The 21889-nt window shown below is 43.8% G+C and overlaps 1 protein-coding gene across 6 annotated transcripts in view; it reads right to left on the reverse strand.

Annotated features, from left to right (window-relative positions):
• LOC130274184 (uncharacterized) overlaps nucleotides 1-21889 on the reverse strand; it is a 139652-nt gene that overhangs the window by 11601 nt on the left and 106162 nt on the right. For 5 of the 6 annotated variants that reach the window (XM_056522208.1, XM_056522206.1, XM_056522207.1 and 2 more), the window contains exons 5-6: nucleotides 15999-16142; nucleotides 12138-12422 (exon numbers count right to left, since the gene is read on the reverse strand). In XM_056522208.1, coding sequence (XP_056378183.1) covers nucleotides 12300-12422; nucleotides 15999-16142 — 267 coding nt within the window. In that variant the 3' untranslated portion in view covers nucleotides 12138-12299. Of the gene's footprint in view, nucleotides 1-10038; nucleotides 12423-15998; nucleotides 16143-21889 lie in introns of those variants that run through there. The other variant, XM_056522204.1, reaches the window with a different exon arrangement.

Raw genomic sequence — 21889 nt, forward strand, 5'->3', positions numbered from 1 at the left:
TATGGTTTGTGCAATACCACTGTAAAAGTAAAAATAAAGCATTCAAGGACGGTTTCACACTAGCATAATAGGCTAGGTTCACATTACCGTTGTGATCTGTCCCTAAAACGGGTCGAAGAACAACTAACTCCACCAGGTCACCACTCCGTCCTAATGAATCCTATTGACTTAAATGGGGTCCATCGGGGATCCAGTAGTTTATTGGAGTTTGGAGGAGAAAAAAAATAGTGCATGCACTATTATTTCCCCTCAAAACTCCCATTGTTACAATGGACTTTCCCAAGGAGTGCTCCTTAATGAATCCCGCGGCAATGTGAAACTAGCCTTACATGCACAAATTTGTGTCCATATTACAGACATAAGGGCCATCAGAGAAATGGTCAGGCCGGGCACTTGCATCCATTGTAAGGACACAAAAAATGTGCAAGTAATATTCTCCTGAAAACCGCCAAAGGGTATGTTCACACTCAGTTTTTCAGTGTTTCCCAACCAGGGTGCCTTAAGATATTGCAAAACTACAACTCCCAGCATGCCCGGACAGCCTTCTGCTGTCTGGGCATGCTGGGAGTTGTAGTTTTGCAATAACTGGAGGCACACTGGTTGTCAAACTCTGGTGTATACACTGCAAATTTTCCACATGGAATTTCAGTCCCGCATTACAGCACAAGCTATTCGGATACGAGTTGAAGAAATCTCAACCCCACGCTAAAGAATATATCTGATTTTTTCAAAAAAAATTGACCCGGGTGATCATTTGAAACCACTTTTTCCTGTGAACAGGATGTGATGTCCCACCTGCATTACGTCACTCAGACAGACAGCTCCCTGGCTTTTTTCAAACAATTTATGTATAACATGCTGCTTTCATGTCACTTCTGTAATAGACTTGAAAAAAAGAGAAAGTGGCTCTCGAAACGCGTCGTCCATGTAAAATAAAATAATCTTTACCTATAATCCACGGTGCCTGTGGTTTTCTACTATCAGCGTTGTGCGTTGTTTTTCCTTTGGCGTTTTTACCCTGGATTTTTATCATTACAAGTCATGTGATTTTTTTATCATGTGACTCAAGTTGTGAAAAGGTGAGAAAAAAAATGACATAAAAAACACCAGTGCTAAACCTACATGGTGTTTTTATTACTTTTATTTGCTCCCATAGACTTCTAGGGGAGAGAAATGGCATTTCATAAACCCCTAATGACTATGAACTAACAGCTGGCCAGGGCATTTTTTTTTTTTTCATCCAAAAAACGCTGCGTAGCATTTGTGACTCTTTTTTTTTTTTTTTTTTTTTTTTTGCATCTTTGCAAAAAAAAAAAAAAAAAAGGAAAAACTTAGCCTAAGGCTTGTTTTTCATAGCAATATTATATATATATATATATATATATATATATATATATATATATATATATATATATATATATATATATATAGTGGCAGTGTGGCAAGGAAAGGGTGTATTTCCTTGGCTCACCCTGCAGAAGCTCTCACCTGCTTCTTAAGTAATGAGGCAGGAGGGAAGGGAGGTTTATATAAGATGGAGACTCAGTCTAATGTGGGTTCTTCCTAGGAGACAGCATGTGGGCTGTAGGGAAGAGACAGAGCCTGCTGAGGAGTACACAGCCTGAGCTATGAGTAGCTCAAAGAGAGTGACATGAATTGTGAGTAGAAGGTTGCAGGGGACATACGTTTAACCGGCTGAGGGAAGCTCAGCGGTTATTAGTCAGGACAAGCTGATCTGTTTAGTCAGTGACCAGACGGTATAGGATTTTGTTTGTTCCTGCTTTTTGTTTATTTCTTTCCCTGCAACCTGTCAGATTGCCATTATAAGCGTTTGTTTGCTGGTTTATTGAGAAGAAACGCATCCTGTGGCGTAGTCCAGGACGATCCCAGAGCTAATCCCCAAGACGGATCATCACATTTTGGTGGTGGATGCGGGCACGCTGTTGCTAAGGGCAACCCGTTGCCAAGGGCAACCAACGGGCAAGTTGGAGAGGAGCTGTTGCTAGGAGCAACCCCCTGCAAGATTGCAAGTCGGAGGAGCCCAGCAGAGGAGTTCAAGCACAGTTTGGTGTCTGTGGAGAAGCGTTGCTAGGGGCAACGGATCGAGAATTTTTCAAGAAAATGGGACAAACTCGAAAGGCCGTTGCTGGGACCAACCGACGTGGGCCACAAGCTGTGGTCGCCAAGACGAAGCCAAGGTCAGGTGAGTTGTCGGTGGGCGGAATCCCACTGTGGGTGGACTTGGATTGTTGCCAGACTGTATCTCGGATTATGCCAGAAATAATTCCATTTGTGAAGTCCCGCCCGGAGCCCGGTAAGACTGTTCAAATTACCTTTGATACATGTTTTGGGACAGTAAGCCATATAATGGAGGCATGTGCGGAACTTACAGTGGAAATTGTACTGGGCAGAGACTTTCCGTATTTCTGGCAGCTGTGGGATGCTGAGAGTGCACCTGAGAGTTCGCACACAATGATTCTGGAAGGAGTGAGGACTGGGGGGTCTCTACTGGACTGTGTGAATGGTGCTGTATATTGTGAACCCATGCAGGCTGATAATGTTTTTCTTGAAACACCTATGTTAATGTGTTCTGATTTAAAGAGTTCTGTTCCCACCTCTCGCAGGACAAAAGAAAACATGTGTGAGCTGGAAATAGAAGATAAAAAGATGACTGTTTTGCTAGATCCAAAATGTGTAATAAGTCTGGTAAAGACCAGCTGCAGAAAGCCAGACCCCGCTATAGTGTCTATACAAGCCAGTATTTGGGGTTATAAAACAGTTAATGTGTGTATTTCTACTTCCTATGGTACCATAAGTCACAAGGTTGCAATAGAGCCTACCTTAGAGTATGAAGTAATGCTGGGGAAGGATTTTCCGTTTTTTCAGCAGTTGTGGGAAGATAGTAAGGTGACTAGAGCAGGAACACGTGATAGGCTCACAACACTTGGTTTTCACCACATAGCAGGGGACAGTAACTCAGCATAGGCTGAGGACAGGGAGTGTCAGCAGACCCTAGGTAGATCTCAGGTGGGAGTGTGCCAGACCACTAGGGGAGCTGAAGAACAGTCCACGAGTCAAGATAAAGAGGTGACTGGAATAGAAGCTACGGAGATGGCTGCGGAAAAACCAAAACTCCGGAAGAGAGTACCAGTGGAGCTGGGGGCTGCACTTACAGTCACAGACAGAGTCCTAAGTGAATGAGACTGTGACAAGACAAAAGTAAAGTCTGCCAAGAAGCCGAGAGACAGTTCAGAGGAACTGATCAGGAATCTCCCTGACTTGCTGGTGCCAAGAGCCATTGAAGTTGTTGCTAGGGGCAACAAACTTACCGCCAAGGGATTGCCGGTCCGACGGGAGTGTTTAGCGAGAGTCTCCAGAGTTGCCAACGTGGTGGGAGAGGAAGAGTGCCAGGTGTCGGTGGCACCTGTTGATGATGATAACAAGGCACAAGTGGCCGCAACCTCGAAAAAGGGGGAGACTTCATCTAGAGATGGAGAAGAGCTGGGTCGAGTGTCTGACAGAGGACCAGAGGATGTCTCAAGGTCTAACAGCGAGAGTGAGGAGACCGCTGTCAGTAAAAGGTCTCGGAAAAGACGAGCTGGCCTTGGGGGAAAAAACTGGAGCAGATCCAGAATCTGGAAGAAACCCTGCAGATGGTTTCTGTGAAGTTGTTGGAGAAAGAAAAAGAGGTACATCGCTTGACAGAGGATAAGGACAAATCACTTGCTGACTTTAACCTCCCTGGCGGTATGATTCTGTCTGGAAATTTGTACCAAAAGCGGTACAATTTTTTTAACTGAATTTCACATCTCCCTCCGCCCATTTCACATCTCCCCTGTCACATCCCCCGTCACATTCTCCCCCCTCCTTGTCACATTCTCCCCCCTCCTTGTCACATTCTCCCCTCTCCTTGTCACATTCTCCCCCCTCCTTGTCACATTCTCCCCCCTCCTTGTCACATTCTCCCCCCTCCTTGTCACATTCTTCCCCCTGTCACATTCCCCCCCTTGTCACATTCCCCCCCCCTGTCGCATTCCCCCCCCTGACACATTCCCCCCTTGTCACATTCCCCCCCCTCCTGTCACATTCCCCCCTTTGTCACATTTCCCCCCCCCCCCTTGTCACTTTGTCTTGTCCTGCAGCAGAATACACTAGGTTGGCCGGGCAGATTTCAAACCTAGTGTATTTCCTGCAGAACAAGTCCTTTCCCCTTCAGCCAATCACAGGCTTTACACCACTGCGGCCTGTGATTGGCTGAAAAGTGAAAGGTCCTAGAAGATGAATAGTGAAGAGAGGACACCCCGGACAGCACGGAGGGGAACGGCATCTGCAGGGACCGGGACTAGGTGAGCAAAAGTTTTTTTTATTTTACTTCTTCTTCCTTTTACACTTAGCTCAGTGTTTTTCTAACAGGGGGCCTCCAGCTGTTGTGAAACTACTACTCCCAGCATGCCCGGACAGCCTTTGGCTGTTCGGGCATGCTGAGAGTTGTAGTTTTGCAACAGCTGGAGGCCCCCTGGTAGGGAAACACTGACTTTTAGTATTTTTCTTTACCTGCTCTGGCCGGCCCCCGCAACGGGAGCCGACCAGAGCAGATAATCGCATGTTTTCCCGGGGGGCCGCATCGCTATATCGCATTGCTTTTGCGATATATCGTGCAGCCCGGCCGGGAACTCTGTAATTCTACCCCGAGCGTGACTCGGGGTTACCGATCCTGGCAGGGAAAATTAACCCCGAGTCACGCTCGGGAATACCGCTCAGGAGGTTAAGAAAGAGCAAGATGCGAGGCTTCAGCTGGAAAAAATAATGGAGCACCACAGAAGTGAGTTCGTGGCTCTGCAGGATGAACTGTCCCGCTCCCAGAAGTGAGTCTTCTACATGGTGCATATCAGGCTTTGCAGAGTGATCACAAGACTAGCCTGGTAGCCATGGAAAAAATAGAAAAAGAGAAGAATGAAATTAAGATGGAAGCTGAAGCTCTTGCCAGCAATCTGGAGAGTGTCTCTAAAGCTAAGAGACAACTTAAGGAGGAAGTCAAGGTGAAGAATGCCCTTGCACATGCTCTTCAATCTGCTCGTCATGACAATGACTTGCTCCGTGAGCAGTATGAGGAGGCCCTGGAACAAGTTGAGACTCTGCAACATGAAAACAAGAACTTGCAACAGATCTCAGATCTATCTGAACAGATTGGTGAGAGTGGGAAATCTATCAATGAGTTAGTGAAGTCCAAGAAACAGTTGCTGGACAGTGAGAAGATGATCTCTACAAAGCTCAAGAGTGAGCAGCTGAGATATATAAAGCTGGAAGATGACATGAAGATCTTAAAAGAGAGCCTGGAAGCGCAGAATGAAACGCGCAGAAGGTCCCACGTAGCTGCCTTGGTTTTGCTGGGAGCGCAACTCTACGAGCAGGTGGCTGTGCTGGCAGACAATGAACAATTGAGGAAACAATTGCTGTCTTCGGAAGATACTGTCAGGGACTTGACAGTTACTTGACAGTGAGAGGATGAAGTCCGCTAAGCTCCAGTGTAAGCTGCGAAAATGTGAGAAAAAGGAAGAGGACCAGGAAGTCCTAAAAGAGAGCAGAGACCAAGATATGGCGGAATTGGCTCAAGAAAGGCTTCTGGGGCCGAAGTTACAGGATACAGTTATGCTTTCTCTGAATGCCAAAAAGTCCTCTAAAGTTAAGATTGAGGTGAAGTCCTGTAAGAAGTCCCCTGAAGCTAGGACTGAGCTGAAACCTGGTGGGAAATCCTCTGAAGTTGAGACTAAGGAGAAGAGAGGTGGGAAATCCTCTGAACCTGAGCAGACCAAAAATTCTGAAGGTATATATATATATATATATATATAGCTCATTCACACTGTGTTTTTGTTTACTTTAATTTATATGTTTTGTAGGAAAAAAAATGTGAACGGATGTTTAAAACAAATGCTACTGTATGCAACATACATTGTGAAAAAAAAACAGCCTGTAATGTATAATTTTTTTGTTCTGTACACAAGAGCAAAGTCCATGTCCATATTTTCGCACACAAAAAAATATAACGTACTGTAAAGGAAATTAACAAATGGATACACAATGGGGTGTAAGAGCACCCTCTGTGTTTAGCATCAGTATTTGTAAGTGGAACCTACAGAGAAAATACATAATGAAAAGATTTGTACCTTTTCCATGTTTTGGATCCACTCCTGGCTTTGGCTTACAATGTAAAATTATGTAAAGTACTGAGCCCAATACCACCAATGGATACTGGCCTTACATTTATTCTTTTTGTAAAGACAATGTTAAAGGGGTTCTCCACTGGCCAGTGTTCGGAAGTAAATGTTCTGAACGCTGTTTTTTGATGCGGGGGTCGGCAATTCCCCTGGTGACTACATGGTCACGCCCCCCTCAATGCAAGATAATGGGAGGGGGCATGGCGGCCGTCACGCCCCCTCTCAAACTTACATTGAGGGGGCATGGCTGTGATGTCATGAGGTGCGTGTCCGACCCCTGCAGAACGAAAACAGGGTTTGGAATATTTACTTCCGAACGCTGGCCAGTGGAGTATCCTTTTAAACTAAGGGGCTATTCACATGGCTGTCTAAAATATGCATGTGCAACTTGCAGATGGAGTGATATCCATTGAAGTCTATGGATGTATCTGTTGTATCCACATTTTATCAGTATATTCATTTATTTTGTTAGCTGTTTGTCAAAGTCTAATACACATGTGATACTGAAGCCTTTAAAATGCAAAATCACTTTCTGATGCGTAATTTTCAACAGATTTTATGTAAATTGGCACGCGTAAATGGGCTCCATTTTCATCAGCTGTGCAAATAATTTTGACCATGTTAGCGCCATGCTTGCCACTTCTGTAAAAAAAAGGGCGTGGCTTATGATATTGGGCAATCTACGGTGTATATTTAAAGTTTAAGTACCAATTTACGGTGCATAAAACTATTATTTATACCACAGTTAAAGGTGTGAAAGGCCTGAAAATGAACCAGATTTTCAACCTAACGTGCACTATTTTAAGATGTAGTGCACATTGCACTTTTTTTGTGCAGTAAATAACCATTTATAAATATTTTCCCCACTGATGGTATTTCCTGTGTAATATGTCCGTATTTTAAGTCTGTTTTGCACCGAGAAGTGAACTATTGACACCCAAAACTACTAACCCTAACCCTAACTCCCAAACTGCGAGAATTATCGGTACCTTTGATAGGATGTCCCCTAAGATCTGAGAAATTATTGTCCATCACTGGGATATCCTAGGAATGCACCCAGACCTTCATGACATCATCGGTCCGATTCCCCAGATCACCTATAGATGGGGGCGAAGTATTGGGGACCTAGTAGTACAAAGCCATCTTCAACCAGATTAAAATGCGGCAGCTACGTGGCTAGAGAAACCAAGTACCATACGGGGGGTATCATAAATGTGGTCACTGTCGGGCCTGTAAATATATTCGTAAATCGAATGAAATTCCTTACCAACAACAATTTATTTGCATTAAGCAGTTCATTAATTGTACATCCAAAATAGTCATCTATATTGCCATTTGTCCCTGCCCATTGATCTATGTTGGTAAAACAACAAGAGAGCTCAGGAGAAGAATATTGGAACATGTTGGAGATATCCGGAACAAAAGAGACACATGCTATACAACATCTCAATGGAGACCCTGCAGCTATTCAATTCATGGGAATTGATAAATTGGTACCATCACAAAGGGGTGGCAATATAGACAAAATTCTTTTACAGAGAGAGTGTCACTGGATACACTGCCTTGACACGGTATGCCCAAAGGGTTTGAATGAACAGCAAAACTTCAGCTGTTTTTGATGACGGGTGGGATAAACTATAGGTGACCGATTAGGTAGATAGGGACCAACTAAGGTCCTCCCTAGGAGCTTGTGGTCACTATCCCATATAACAGACATGCTAGTCATGTAATAGGAGGTTCCAGTGCGGGATTGCCCTTTTTAGGGCGGCCACCCGCCTGGGCACTAGGGCCACTACCTAGGAACATAATAGGGATAGACCAGGTATCCCTTAGGCCCCCATTTATCCCTGTCACCTACCCCATTAGGGCTATCCTCTGTCCTTTCCCACCCCTCTATTTAGCATTTGGGTAATATCTTTTTGCCCCTTGGAGCTTGTCTCCATATCACACTTTGCATAGTAACATTTATACAATCAAATATACACAAAATATTATCACCCCTTGTCTCTGTTTATACTCCTCATACCGTATCATACTTAAAAAATCCTATGAAAGAAAACATTCTAATAATACCTGGCAATTGACTATTGATTTAATAAATAGTGCATGTAGATAAGCAGCCTAAAACAAGATTTGTTTATTGACAACACATTCTGCTATATTCAGCTGCCGATATGTAATGTATGCGCAGCCGTAGTTGCAAAGTTGCGATCGCATGCCCCCACTAGCGCGTCATGGAGACATGCACGGCTGCGCGAGTATATCTGGTGGCTGACGCCGGCACCTCGCTTCACCGAGCGACCAGAGCTGCAAGTTAGCAGCTCCCTGCGCTACAGCAGGTCGTGTGAGACCCGTCCTGAGCAGGAAACCATAAGAGCAGGGAAGTTCCCCAACTTTCTCTCCTAGGTACAGGTTACTGATGGGGCTCTCTTTGTACTTGTGCTTCTTTCTAGGTGGACCAGACCGGTTATTCTGGGCACACTGGAGTTCTTTAGGGACAGATACATTTTGTTCACAGGCATCGCCCATGGCCCTATCTTTTTTCCTTACAGGAATTTTAGGGAAAAACCTGTGTATATCTGTTGCCTAATATATGGAACCCAACTATGATATTTGTGATATTATACTTTTTACATATATCTTGTGATGTCTATCTAAACCCTGGGTTCTCAACCTGGGGTACGCGTACCCTTAGTGGTACGCCAGTGGCTGTCAGGGGGTACGCGAAAGCGCTGACAAATACCGACCATGCTTTGGCTGTCAGCTACTGTGAGTGAGCTGCGTGGTTGCCGGGGAGACGTGTGGCCTCCCCTGACATTGCGCGCAGGGGGACGTCACACGTCAGTGCGGCCCCGCCGAACATCCCGTGAAGGAGCAGGAAACGGGACCGCAGGACGCCAGGTAAACAACTGTATGGGACGGAGGGGGGACTGTATGGGACGGAGGGGGGACTGTATGGGACGGAGGGGGACTGTATGGGACAGAGGGGGGACTGTATGGGATGGAGCACAAGGCATTAAGATGGAGGGGGAGAGGGATAATGGTGGAGGGGGGATGGGGAGTAAAAAAGCACAAGGCATTAAAATGTAATGCCTTGTGCTTTATTACTCCCTCTGCCATTATCCCTCTCCCCCTCCATCTTAATCCCCTTGCACCATTCCCCCTCCCTCTGATCCCCTTTTGCCATATCGGATAATAATGACACAAGGGGATTAAGATGAAGGGGGGGGGGTTGATTTTATTATCCCCCCCCCCCCTCCATCTTAATCCCCTTGTGCCATTATTCCCTCCCTGCCTTATCCGATATGACAAAAGGGGATCAGAAGGAGGGGGGAATTATCAACACCCCCTCCATATTAATCCCCCTTGTGTCATTATTCCCCCTCCTCCATATTAATCCCCTTGTGTGATTTTTCCTCCCTCCCTCCCTCCCTCTGATCTCCTTTTGCCATTCCCCCCCCCCCCCTCCATCTTAAGCCCCTTGTGCCAGGAAGGGGGAATGGTGCAATGGGATAAAGATGGAGGGGGGAATAATGGGACAAGGGGATAAAGATGGAGGGGGGATAATGGGACAAGGGGATAAAGATGGAGGGGGAATAATGGGACAAGGGGATAAAGATGGAGATGGGAAAATGACGCAAGAGGATCAGAGGGAGGGAGGAATAATGGCAAAAGAGATTAAGATGGAGGGGGTTGATTATCCCCCCCCCTCCATCTTAATCCCCTTGTGCTATTATTCCCCCCTCCATTTTAATTCCCCTTTGCCATACTGGATAATAATGGTACAAGGGGATTAAGTTGGAGGGGGATGCATTAGTATAAAGGTAAGAACACGCCTTTAGTCCGCGGGTACAGTCGCCGAAAAGGTTGAGAACCACTGATCTAAACCAATTTCTGAACCTCCCTGACGACGCCATTATAATTATTGGCAGAAATGCCTCGGCGGCTCTAATTGGTGGGAGTAATTGGTGCATGTGAGACCAAGTTGGGCTGGCAAGGCCAAGCAGAGCTCACCTGGGCCTCCCTTGTATGCACCAACGACATTCCTTGTTATTTGTGGTGATTGTTGACACGAGTACACTTTAAGTTAGAGTAATATTTTAACTAGTCTACAATAAAAGTTATTTTTTAGGCACACCCGAGACACTATTGGTGCTCTTATAATTTTCTATACTAAAGCTGGGTGACAAACTACACATTAGTGTGGTCAGACGCAGGACCATATCCCTCTGCGCCCCTTGTTTGAATTATGTTTTCTGTAAGCAAGGCACCCAATGATAATCTGCAGCTGCAAAAGCAAATTCTATATTATTTTGCATAGAAATATAAAGATAAAACACAGAAATGCTTATATTATATTGCCTGTATATAATGGCCTCATTGTGAATATGGAGCAATTACCAGGCAACATTTGAAATGCCCTGGCTCAAGAAGTAGACGGTACGGATACAATGTCATCTAAATAATATAATTATAGCGTATTTGTTTTTTTGAGTTTGGTTACGCCTTCCTTTGGATGAAACAGTCAGGTCTTGGAAAAACTGATCAAGTGTGGTTTTATCCTATAAATAACTATAAATGATATACAGAGGGAAGTTTAGGACATATTAGGCTATATTTATAAAAGTGCCATATTGCTAGAAAATTTGATGCCGTGGATGTGTGACATAGTGCACCACCTGAACATGCCTTCTGGCACATGGACGTACGTTTTATCAACATTTTAGTATAAACTGCTATACATTCACATTGACCATTGCTAAAGGGACACAGGTTAATTGCTATGAAATGCAGCAGAGATGTACAATAATTGAATAAAATGTCTAACCCTCCTAAAACATTCATCTGGTCATTTGTTTCATCCATTGCCTACTATAACTACTACTGTAGATTTACTCCACAGTTTTATCTTGAACTTAAACCATTTCAATAAATAGCTCATATAGTTGCATTATACAGAAAATTTTTTAAATTTCTTTAACGACAGAAAAATTACACACAAAAAAAACAAAAAAAACTTTTCGAAGTAGTCTCTTCCACTAATCAGTAGGTATATATGGCTGTTTCAATGCAAGAAAGGAAAAACTGTATCTTGGGCTGGGTTCACATATATCCAGTATCCGGCATAGGTAAACTCAGCCTAGAACTCAACGCAACTGATGCCATAATTGATGACAACGTGCATCAGTTGTCATCAGTTGTATGGCATCCGGTGTCCACTGCCGGATGCCGGCGTCCATTGCAGCAAGTTGCGTTCCCCTGTCCCGTGCCATCCAGTGTGTCCAACTATCCAGCGTCATAATTCAGACGCTGGATGATTGTGAATTGTCCCATTCAAACGAATGGGATCAGTTCTAGCATCAGTTTCCCTCCGGTGCACGCTGGAGGAAATCTATGCCGGACGTCGGACATATGTGAACCCAGCCTAACTGATTTGGTTATAGAACCTTATACAATATTATTAAACAACCACAAAAACATTCTTAGCTTTGCAGAACCTTATTATGACATTGTATCCGGGCACATAAAATCTTTTGGTGGGGTCATGATTTTTTTTTTTTTTATCGCACCCCAGCCATATATGAAAAATGTGCCGTTGTGCCCATACAACCATTTTAGGTACATTTTATTTGCATCAGTCATCGATCAGTGCATAGCTCTTCTAAAATGTTTAGGGTATGCTCAGACATAGTAAAGTTTTCCAGTGTATTATATTTTGCAACAAAGCTATGGCAAATCCACAGTATGTCCAGAAATCTGCTTAAGTTTTTCTGTTGCATGTGAATGTGGTTTTGCAAATGTGCCCTATGTCATAAACATGGAGGCCCCCTTACTGTTCAAACTATAATAAAGCTAACAAAGACAATCAAAATTTGACATTTGTGATTTGAAATTCTGGCAAAAAAATGCTAAGTAAATTACCATTTGAAATTAGATGATAATCTGTAATGATGAGTGTTGACAGATGAGCTGTAAGAGTACATATGATATTTTGCCTGAAAGTTACCCATTGTTTAGTAGAAGTTGGGTCCATATATACAAGTAGATTCAGTCCATTCAGAGACCTTGGTTTGATAAAGGCCTTTATGTGCAGTTGATGGAAGCTCTGAACTCTTGCCAGCTAGTGGTATACCTCTCAAGGGTTTCATTAAGTTTGTATATTTCCTTGCATATCTTTCCATTATTATTTTTTTGTGATCTCTGTCGCTGGAAAGGAAATGGAAAAGTTGATTGCTCATTTTTTTCTAGTGTTGGAAAGTGCAAAAAAGGGCAAAGCATAAGGCACATAAGGTTATCAAACAAATTTGATGCTGCGGATTTGATATTGCAGATTTAATGTTGTTACATGGGCACTGTCAGATTTAAAGACTTTGAATATGTTGTACATCTTGGCAAAACATTAACCTTTCCATACAAATCATGGCTTATAAAATCATGGCTTTTTCCAAGCTGAAGCACAGGCATAGAGAAAGTCCAGTAAGTGAGGGTGGGCTAGCACTCCTCTGTGCTCTCTCCTGTCTGATAGCACTCCTCTGTGATCTCTCCTGCCTGATAGTACTCCTCTGTGCTCTCTCCTGTCTGAACTCCTTTGTGCTCTCCCCTGTCTGGTAGGACTCCTCTGTGCTCTCTCCTGTCTGATAGCACTCCTCTGTGCTCTCTCTTGTCTGATAGGACTCCTTTTTGCTCTTACCTGTCTGATAGAACTCCTCTGTTCTCTCCCCGGGCTGAAAGTACTCCTCTGTGCTCTCTCTTGTCTGATAGTACTCCTCTGTGCTCTCTCCTGTCTGATAGGATTCCTCTGTTCTCTCCCCGGTCTGAAAGTACTCCTCTGTGCTCTCTCTTGTCTGATAGGACTCCTCTGTGCTCTCTCCTGTCTGATAGGACTCCTATGTGCTCTGTCTGATAGTACTCCTCTGTGCTCTGTCTTATAGTAGACCTCTGTGCTCTGTTTGATAGGACAAGAGAGAGCACAGAGGAGTACTATCAAACAGAGCACAGAGGTCTACTATAAGACAGAGCACAGAGGAGTACTATCAGACAGAGCACATAGGAGTCCTATCAGACAGGAGAGAGCACAGAGGAGTACTATCAGACAAGAGAGCACATAGAAGTACTTTCAGACCGGGGAGAGAACAGAGGAGTTCTATCAGACAGGTAAGAGCAAAAAGGAGTCCTATCAGACAAGAGAGAGCACAGAGGAGTGCTATCAGACAGAGCACATAGGAGTCCTATCAGACAAGAGAGAGCACAGAGGAGTGCTATCAGACAGGAGAGAGCACAGAGGAGTCCTATGATAAAAGAGAGAGCACAGAGGAGTCCTACCAGACAGGGGAGAGCACAAAGGAGTTCAATCAGACAGGAGAGAGCACAGAGGTGTACTATCGGACAGGAGAGAGCACAGAGGGGTCATATCAGATAGGAGAGAGCACAGAGTCCTGTAAGACAGGAAAGAGCACAGAGGAGTCCTATCAGAGAAGAGAGAGCACAAAGGAGTACTATGAGACAGGAGAGAGCACAGAGGAGTCCTATCAGACAGGAGAGAGCACAGAGGAGTCCTATCAGGCAAGAGAGAGCACAGAGGAGTACTTTCAGACAGGAGAGAGCACAGAGGAATCCTATCAGACCGGGGAGAGCACCGAGGAGTTCTATCAGACAGGACAGAGCACGGAGGAATCAGACAGGGGAGAGCACAGAGGCGTTCTATCAGACAGGAAAGAGCAAAAAGGAGTCCTACCAGACAGGGGAGAGCACAGAGGAGTTCAATCAGACAGGAGAGAGCACAGAGGCGAACTATCAGACAGGAGACAGCACAGAGGAGTACTATTAGAGAGGAGAGAGCACAGAGGAGTCCTATCAGATAGAAGAGAGAACAGAGGAGTACTATAAGACAGGAGAGAGCACAGAGGGGTCATATCAGACAGGAGAGAGAACAGAGGAGTCCTATCAGACAGGAGAGAGCACCGAGGAGTCCTATCAGACAGGAGAGAGCACCGAGGAGTCCTATCAGACAGGAGAGAGCACAGTCACTTACTGGACTTTGTCCATGCCTGTGCTTCCTTGGACAAAACCATGATTTTATAAGCAGGAAATAAAAAGTATATTAGGGGATAGGGGATAAGATGTCTGATCGTGAGGGGCCCACAGCTGGGACCCTCCGCGATCTCCATGCAACACCTTCATTCTATGCTGGAGCAGCAGCCCGGCATAGAATGTGGGTGCTGCACTGAGATCAGACATCTTATCCCCTATCCTTTGCATAAGGGATAAGATGTCTATGGCCAGAATACCCCTTTAAATCCACAGCAGGTACAGTATGTGTGAGTGTACTCCTCTGGATAGAAGGAAAATGCAAGTTGTAGAAAATAATTGGGGGATGAATAAAAAGATAAAAATTAGATGACAGAAAAAAAAACACCTGTCCCATCTAGTGTCCTAATATTTTTCCTTTTCTATTTTTTATCTTGTTAGATGTAACTTTATCCCAGGCAAGTTTGCATTATTAGGGTATGTTCACATGGTGGAATGTCCGTGTGGAATTCCGCACAGACATTCCGCTGCAGCAGAGTCCTGTTGAATTCAATAGGATTCTGCTGCACTGTTCACATGGTAGAATTTCCCGAGTCCTCAAAAAGAATAGACATGTCTATTCTCATTGCAGATTTCACTTGGAAATGCATTGCAGTCTATGAGATGGTTTATTTCTGAGCGGTCCTAGTGCACTCCAAATTCTTCAATTGTGTGGAATGTCCACATGTGTTTTCTGGGTGGTTATTCCACACAAATTACACCATGTGAACATGGCCTCATGGTGGATTTGCCAACCACATCTGGTTTGGAAGTTTGCTCAAAGCATCTACTACTCTTTCCCCACACAAATAACCTCAGTTTGTGCCCCGTTGTTCTTGTGTTTAGTTCTTAATTTTATTAAATCCCTTGGTGACATTGGCTGTATAAATATACTCTCTGGATGTGCACTTGGGGTGTACCAAGCAGTCTGAGCTCTCATCATATACTTACTTACATATAATTAAACCACCTCGTTATTCTATTTTTCACATAAAAAGTGTAAATACAAAAAAAAAAAAAAAAAAAAAACATACCGTGCAGGAATGTTAACAAATATGCAATTCCAGAATTACAGCATCACTCCTGGACAAAGGTTGTGTGTTGTATTGCAGCTCAGTTCCATTGAAGTGAATAAAGTTAAGTTTTAATACCACACAAACTAAGGACAGGTGTGGTGCTATTTTTGGAATAAATATATGGACAAAGCTTGTTTGCACAAAAAAATTTTGCAACTTTTGGCCCCTTTATGCCATTTGCAGCGGGAGGCACCAGTAACTGGAACAAATTATAATTGAAATCTATGCCAGTTCTTAACTGATATAGATTTTTAAGGCAGCCACAAATGCCCCAGAATTCTGGGAGGTATGATCTTGCAAGAGCTGGTAAGCCATGACTGGTGAAGGCTACCTCACAACTTTCTGATTTGCCGATACACTTAAAGGGAATCTGTGAGCTCTGTATCATGCTCAGAGCTACAGGCATGAGCATATAACTTTTAGGCAAGTAAAACAAATGATACCTGTCTTTTAGCTGATGGCTGTTTGAGAAGTTATAAAATTGTATTGTTCTTTGTTCTTACCCCCAATCAGGTAAGGTCAGAAGGGGTGGGGGAGGGAGGAGGCATGCATGTTACACATCAGCAACACCTTTTTGACACTTCATCATGATATTGTTGTGTTAGTTAGTCAATACAGACAATGCTGACTTCTTTCTCACCTTATTTGTAGAGCTCAAACAGAAAATGTCATTGTGTTGCACAAGTATAGTTAGTCTTCTATACAGTTCAACAGTTGTAGATGAATTATGTCGCTTTAGATTTCTTGTGTGGTGCTTCAGTAAACATGCCATGTAAGCCAAGTTCTGTTTTATATAAAATAAGGGAAACATATTAAAAAACTGAAGCTGAACGAGCTGTATCCTTTCATTTTCCGATCTGAATTTTCAACACCATAACTAGTCAAAAGTGCTTAATAAATATGCAACACAAAAAGAGAGACAGCCGCACATCCACCATTTGTAATTTGATCTACTTGCTTCTCAGCATAATTTCAAAAACTAACAGGTTGTTGGTATACATTTTGATCAAAAAGTACAAGCCCACTCGCCACGTCAAGGCCACCTCATTAGAGTGGGTCCCTAACCTGACACTGGCGTAGCGCCCGGCGGCGACCACTGCCTCTGAGACCCCATGCCCAACAGGGGGGAGCGACCCAGTGGCCAGGCAGCCCCACTACTCCCCGACCAAGCCCCTGGCTCTGGGCAACTCCACCCCAAAGACAAAGCATCACAGAAACAATGGCCGCCACAGAGAACCCCACCAGCATGAAACCTACCATGTGCTCACTGCCAAAGGGCTGGGAGAATGTGCGGCTGTGTTTCTCTCTTTGTATTGTACATTTGTAGTCTCTCCCTTCTTCCATAGCCTGCACTCCACTCCACCCATTTGGCCCAGGCGTTTTTAATTAGCAGGAAACTGCATAAGGGTTTCCTCCTACCATTCTCCCAGACCTCTGGCAATGAGCACATGGTAGGTTTCATACTGGTGTGGTTCTCTGTGGCAACCATTGTTTCTGTGATGCTTTGTCTGTGGGGGAGTGGCCCAGAGCCAGGGGCTTGGTCGGGCAGTAGTGGGGCTGCCTGGCCACTGGGTCGCTCCCCCCCCCATTGGGCATGGGGTCTTGGAGGTAGTGGTCCCCGCCGGGGGCTACGCCAGTGTCAGGTTAGGGACCCACTCTAACGAGGTGGCCTTGACGTGGTGAGTGGGCATGTACTTTTTGATCAAAATGTATACTAACAACCTGTTAGTTTTTGTAATTATGCTGAGAAGCAAGTAGATCAAATTACATATGGTGGATGTGCGGCTTTGTTTCTCTCTCTGTATTGTACATTTGTAGTGCTTAATAAATATACAATGCTTACACCATTAACCCCTTCATGACCCAGCCCATTTTCACCTTCATGACCTGGGCATTTTTTGAAAATCTGACCACTGTCACTTTAAACATTAATAACTTTGGAATGCTTTTACTTCTCATTCTGATTCCGAGATTGTTTTTTCGTGACATATTCTACTTTATGTTATTGGTAAAATTTCACTGATATTTGTATCCTTTCTTGGTAAAAAATCTAAAAATTTCATGAAAATTTTGAAAATTTAGCATTTTTCTAACTTTGAAAGTCTCTGCTTGAAAGGAAAATGGATATTCCAAATAAATTACATATTGATTCACATATACAATATGTCTACTTTGTGTTTGCATAAAAAAAATTTTCTCAAGATTTTCAAAATGGTAATTTTTCAGGGACCAGTTCAAGTTGGAAGTGGATTTTAAGGGTCTTCATATTAGAAATACCCCATAAATGACCCCATTATAAAAACTGCACCCCCCAAAGTATTCAAAATGACATTCAGTCAGTGTTTTAACCCTTTAGGTGTTTCACAGGAATAGCAGCAAAGTGAAGGAGAAAATTCTAAATCTTCATTTTTTACACTCGCATTTTCTTGTAGACCCAATTTTTGAATTTTTACAAGGGGTAAAAGGAGAGAAATCACCCTAAAATTTGTAACCCAATTTCTCTCGAGTAAGGAAATACCTCATATGCGTATGTAAAGTATTCGGCGGGCGCAGTAGAGGGCTCAGAAGGGAAGGAGCGACAATGGGATTTTGGAGAGTGAGTTTTTCTGAAAGGGTTTTTGGGGGGCATGTCCCATTTAGGAAGCCCCTATGGTGCCAGAACAGTGGACCCCCCCCACATGTGACCCCATTTTGGAAACTATACCCCTCATGGAATTTAATAAGGGGTGCAGTGAGCATTTACACCCCATTGGCGTTTGACAGATATTTGAAACAGTGGACTGTGCAAATCAAAAATGTTATTTTTCATTTTCACAGACCACTGTTCCAAAAATCTGTCATACACCAGTGGGGTGTAAATGCTCACTGCACCCCTTATTACATTCCGTGAGGGGTGTAGTTTCCAAAATGGGGTCACATATAGATATTTATTGTTTTGCGTTTGTCAGAACTGCTGTAACAATCAGCCACCCCTGTGCAAATCGCCTCAAATGTACATGGCACACTCTCCCTTCTGGGCCTTGTTGTGCACCCCCAGAGCACTTTGCGCCCACATATGGGGTATCTCCGTACTCAGGAGACATTGCATTACAAATTTAGAGGGTCTTTTTTCCCTTTTACCTCTTGTGAAAATGAAAAGTATAGGGCAACACCAGCATGTCAGTGTAAAAAATTTTTTTTTACACTAACATGCTGGTGTAGACCCAAACTTCACCTTTTCATAAGGGGTTAAAGAAGAAAAAGCCCCCCAAAATTTGTAAGGCAATTTCTCCCGAGTACGGCGATACCCCATATGTGTCCCAAAACTGTTGCCCTGAAATACGACAGGGCTCCAAAGTGAGAGAGCGCCATGTGCATTTGAGGCCTGAATTAGGGATTTGCATAGGGGTGGACATAGGGGTATTCTATGCCAATGCTTCCCAAACAGGGTGCCTCCAGCTGTTGCAAAACTCCCAGCATGCCTGGACAGTCAATGGCTGTCCGGCAATACTGGGAGTTATTATTTTGCAACAGCTGGAGGCTCCGTTTTGGAAACAGTAACGTACCAGACGTTTTTCATTTTTTGGGGAGGGGGGGCTGTGTAGGGGTATGTGTATATGTAGTGTTTTTTAGGTTAGTGTTAGTGTAGTGTAGTGTTTTTAGGGTACAGTCACATGGGCAGAGGTTCACAGCAAGTTTGCCGCTGGAAGTTTGAGCTGCAGCGCAAAATTTGCGCCATCTCAAACTTGCAGCACTCACTGTAAACCTCCGCCCATGTGAGTGTACCCTGTACATTATCATTGGGGGGAGGGGGCAAACATCCAGCTGTTGCAAACTCCGAGCATGCCCTTTGGCTGTCCGTGCATGCTGGGAGTTGTAGTTTTGCAACAGCTGGAGGAACACTGGTTTGGAAACACTAAGTTAAGTAATAAACTTTCAAGTGTTTTGCAACCAAACTTAGTGTTTCCAAACCAGTGTGCCTCCAGCTGTTGCAAAACTACAACTCCCAGCATGCATGGTCTGTCAGTGCATGCTGGGAGTTATAGTTTTGCAACAATTGCAACAGTTGGAGGCACTGAGGTAGGAAACGGACAATGTTTCCCAACTAGTGTGCCTCCAGTTGTTGCAAAACTACAACTCCCAGCATGCCCAGACTGCCCAGGCATGCTGGAAGTTGTAGTTCGGCAATATCTGAAGGATCAGATGTTGCCGAACTACAACTTCCAGCATGCTTGGGCAGTCTGGGCATGCTGGGAGTTGTAGTTTTGCAACATCTGGAGGTCCACAGTTTGGAGACCACTGTATAATGGTCTCCAATCTGTGCTCTTCCAGATGTTAGAGAACTACAACTCCCAGCATGCCTGGACAGACTGAGCATGCTGAGATTTGTAGTTTTGCAACATCTGGAAGAGCACAGATTGGAGACCATTATACAGTGGTCTCCAAACTGTGGGCCTCCAGATGTTGCAAAACTACAACTCCCAGCATGTCCAGAAAGCCAAAGGCTGTCTGGGCATGCTGGGAGTTGCAGTTTTGAAACTCTCAGAGGCAGCAGTGAGATCGCTTTACGGCGATCTCACTGCTGCCAATGAAGATGCCGCACTGCTGCTGCAAACTCACCTCCGGGACGCAGCGCAGCCGGGACCGCATGGAGGACGCCGGGACCGCCGGGACCGCTCGGGACACCGCTCGGACGGGTAAGTGACGCCGGGGGACGGGTCAGGGACACTTAGCAGAGAGGTGTGTGTCCCGATCCCCGTGATCGGGACTCACACACCGCGCTGCTATCAGCTAGTCAGATTTGACCAGCTGATAGCAGCGATCGCTGGGGGATGAAACCCCCCGTGGTCGCACAGTAAGATGGCTGGCTATCAGTGATAGCCACCATCTTTCCGGGCGCTGCGGGATGCCGCGAATTGCGGCAGTAATGTTCATGACGTACCTGTATGTCATGGGTCGGGAACACCTTGCCACCCATGACGTACAGGTATGTCATAGGTCGGGAAGGGGTTAAAAGTTGTTGGTTTTGAGATGATCTCCACCCAAAAAGTATAACTCCTCTATTCTGTTTTTTTTTTAAAGTTCAATCTTTTATTACAATTTCAATACAACACAGAATATCAGTAAGAAAACTGGGGTCTAAAGTCAATTATAAGCTGAGGATTTGTGTTCTGAAAGTAATTAGTAAAAAAAAACTGCTAATCCTTCAGGATGTAATATTCTGTCAGTCTTTGCCTCTACATTTTGACAACCCTGACATTTTCCATTTTTTTATTAACAGAGCTTTGTGAGAAATTATTTTTGTTGTTTTTGTTTTGGCATCATTTTGGGGAACATAATTTATATAAATTTTTGGAGCAGGTAGAAGAGAAAGAAAACAAACAAAGAAATAATATGTTAAAGGGGTATTCTTGTGTTATAAAATTATTCATATACTGTTAAAAAAAAATGTAATAAATAAAAAAGAAATTATACTTACCTTCCCTCAGTCCCCAGGTCCCAGCTTCCTTTAAGGCTCCTGTCTCTTCTGTCTGCTTCCAAAATGAGAAGTCATGGTGAAATCTGCCCATTATTCAGCCATTCATTGGCTGATGCTGTGTCCGTGGCGATGTCCCTGGCAGGCCCTGCTTTGGCTTCTTCTCTGGCAAGGAGACAGAAGATCGAAAGGAGCCCAGTGGGAGCTCTGCTGAGAGCTGCGGAGGAATGCTGGAAGGCAAGTATGATTTTTTTGTTCTTTTTTTCAAAAGCCGTAGCAATATATGAATGATTTTATAACACTAGTATACCCATTCAACTTTCATAATTCATATACTGTAGTTACACATTTTTGTAAAGGTAGGGCTAATCAAGAATGGTAGATAAAGGTAAACATTTCCTTTTATTGTACAGCATGCATACAAATAAAAAACAACATTGATTCAAATTCAGACATAGGACACATTTCAGATAGACAGCGTCTGATGATAAAAGAATGTCTTGCTGAAATGCGTTAGTTTTTGGAATTTATCTCCATGCTGTTCTTTATTTGTATGCATGTTCTACAACAGAAAGAAGACATTTTACCTTTATTTACTGTGCTGAATTCACTTTACAAGTTTTTTAGGCTGTGGCTTCTGGCTATTCATGCAGAGAGAGACAGGTATTAAGATGAATACTGAGAGCTGACCATATTGTTACACATTTTATCTACTTTTTGTCAAAAGTTTTGATAAGATGATAAGAAAATCCAGACAAGGGGTATAGTGAGAATTCATTAATTCCCATGTCAAATTTTCATCTTGGTTTCATGAAGTTCCCTACACTTTTATTCCTGTTTCCCTAGTGGGTTTGGTTATGGACATTGCTCATATAATACCCAAAAAAGTGCCAAATATTAACATACAAAACTGACATAATGGATCTATGTAGTACTAATATGTTTTCACTGTACAATCCCTTTACAATTTGACAATGTCGTACAGTGAACAAACAGCGTTCCCCAACTCATATCTCTCCAGCTGTTTCACAGATGATCATGCTTCATTCCAAGTTGGTGGTCCTCTTCTCTACGAA

The sequence above is a fragment of the Hyla sarda genome, chromosome 5, assembly GCF_029499605.1.
Source record: "Hyla sarda isolate aHylSar1 chromosome 5, aHylSar1.hap1, whole genome shotgun sequence".
In the NCBI taxonomy this organism is placed as follows: Eukaryota; Metazoa; Chordata; class Amphibia; order Anura; family Hylidae; genus Hyla; species Hyla sarda.